Consider the following 1,720-nt stretch of genomic DNA (forward strand, 5'->3'; position numbering starts at 1 on the left):
CCCCGGGGGGCCGGCAAGCCGTCAGCAGCGCCGGTGAAGGAGGAAGGGCTGAAGGTCTGCCTCTGCGCCAAGAGCACGGCAGAGCCCTCAGACCGGGCGCCGAGCCCCAGGGCAGCACGCGGAGCCACGCTGGCAGGAAGTGGGTGCTTTATTGGCCTTCATCTCCTTGGCTGCAGGTAACACACACAGGGCAATTCATGGCAAAGAAACACTATATACAGAGTGTCCATATAAATATTTCCAATGTACACTTTATACACAAGTGATGGAGACGTTCCACGTCAGTGCTCGAAGCCTCGGGGTCCCGGTGCTCAGCTGCAGGATGGCCCCAAGCAGAGCAGGCGCCCCGCTCCTCCCTCCTGCTCAGCCACAGGGCGCAGTGGGACCCGCGGGTGGAGGCACTGTGCATGGCTATGGGGCTTCAACCTGATGGGACAGTGACTCTACACAGACAGACAGACACAGATGGGCCCCAGAGCGTCCTCTGCCCCCCTGGTAAGCAGTGGGACTGAGGGGTCCGTCCAGGGGCTGCAGGGAAGGACATTCCCTTGGCATCAATGTGGGGGGGGGCAGTACCAACGAGGGGACCCCCATACTGGCAGAGAGGCCCAGAGGCTGCGGTGAAGAAGCGTTCATCTCCCATTGCCCCCCGCTGCCCCACTGCTCTGGGGCACCTCACGGCCAAACGGAGGACAGAGGGACAGGGGCAGCACTGGTCCTCCCCATACCTCTGCACAGGGATGGGCAGCACCTCGGACCACCTCCAGCCCTGCACTACCTACATGTGAGTGTGGCGGGGGCACACAGGAACTGTCTCTCCTTCCCCTGTACCGGTCATGAAATGGGGGTGCCGAGTCCCCATCCAGAGTATCCTCTGCACACAGGCAGCGCCGGGCCCCTTCCAGCCGCAGAGGTCCCAGGACCTGGGCACGGCACAGCTGGAGCAGGGGTCCGTAGAGGGGAGCACACAGGGAACAGCCCTCAGCCCCGCCGCGGGAGCTACACTGCGCTGGGGCTGGTGCTGAGCTCAGGCGGCACGGCAGCGCAGGTGTTGTTGTTGGCGTTGGTGTTACGGCGGGGCAGGCTGGGGTCAGCGTGGCACCATCGCTGGGACAGCCGTGCTGCAGCAGGATGTCGATGCACTCCTGGCTGCCCGCACGCCGTGCGTAGGCCAGCGGGGTCAGACCCCGGGCATCCCGACTCTTCACATCCACCCCGTACTGTGCAGGAGAGAAAGCGGCCGTCAGTGGCACCCACGGCGCACGGCTGGCTCCGTGGCACCGGGGGGGAGATGAGCAGCGCCCGGGGCACTGCTGCCAGGCTGGGGGAACCCAGGGGAGCAGATGCTGAACCACAGCCTTACCCAGATGAGCAGCTGCGTGAAGACGACGTTGGCCATGGCGCAGGACAGGTGCAGCGCCGTGCGCCCATCGCCGTCCCCGTAGGTCTCGTTGACCTCCTCCTTGGTGCCGTGTGCCAGCAGTGTCACCACCAGGCGCAGGTCGTCCTCCACCACCGCCCGCAGCAGCTGCTGCCCCAGAGGGATGTCCGACTGCGGCAGCGGGGCCAGGAACAGCTTCTGCTCATACTTAGCGCGGATCCAGCGCTCCTTCTCCTCCCTGCGGGTGGAACAGCGTCACACGCCGGCTGGGCTGTGCCGCGGGGCGGGTGCACCAGCACTGCCGTTTGAGCATCCCGCACGTCAGGTACCTGCGCGGCC

General features: G+C 65.6%; 1 protein-coding gene across 4 annotated transcripts in view; it reads right to left on the reverse strand.

Moving 5' to 3' along the window:
- Positions 1 to 130: 130 nt before the first annotated feature.
- The window catches only part of LOC100544373 (arf-GAP with GTPase, ANK repeat and PH domain-containing protein 3), a 33,717-nt gene continuing 32,127 nt past the window's right edge, over positions 131 to 1,720 (reverse strand). For all 4 annotated transcript variants that reach the window (XM_019613195.1, XM_019613194.1, XM_019613193.1 and 1 more), the window contains 2 exons: positions 1,364 to 1,619; positions 131 to 1,220 (listed from right to left, as the gene is read on the reverse strand). In XM_019613195.1, coding sequence (XP_019468740.1) covers positions 633 to 1,220; positions 1,364 to 1,619 — 844 coding nt within the window. In that variant the 3' untranslated portion in view covers positions 131 to 632. The remainder of the gene's footprint in view (positions 1,221 to 1,363; positions 1,620 to 1,720) is intronic.

This window comes from Meleagris gallopavo, chromosome 2, assembly GCF_000146605.3.
Source record: "Meleagris gallopavo isolate NT-WF06-2002-E0010 breed Aviagen turkey brand Nicholas breeding stock chromosome 2, Turkey_5.1, whole genome shotgun sequence".
In the NCBI taxonomy this organism is placed as follows: domain Eukaryota; kingdom Metazoa; phylum Chordata; class Aves; order Galliformes; family Phasianidae; genus Meleagris; species Meleagris gallopavo.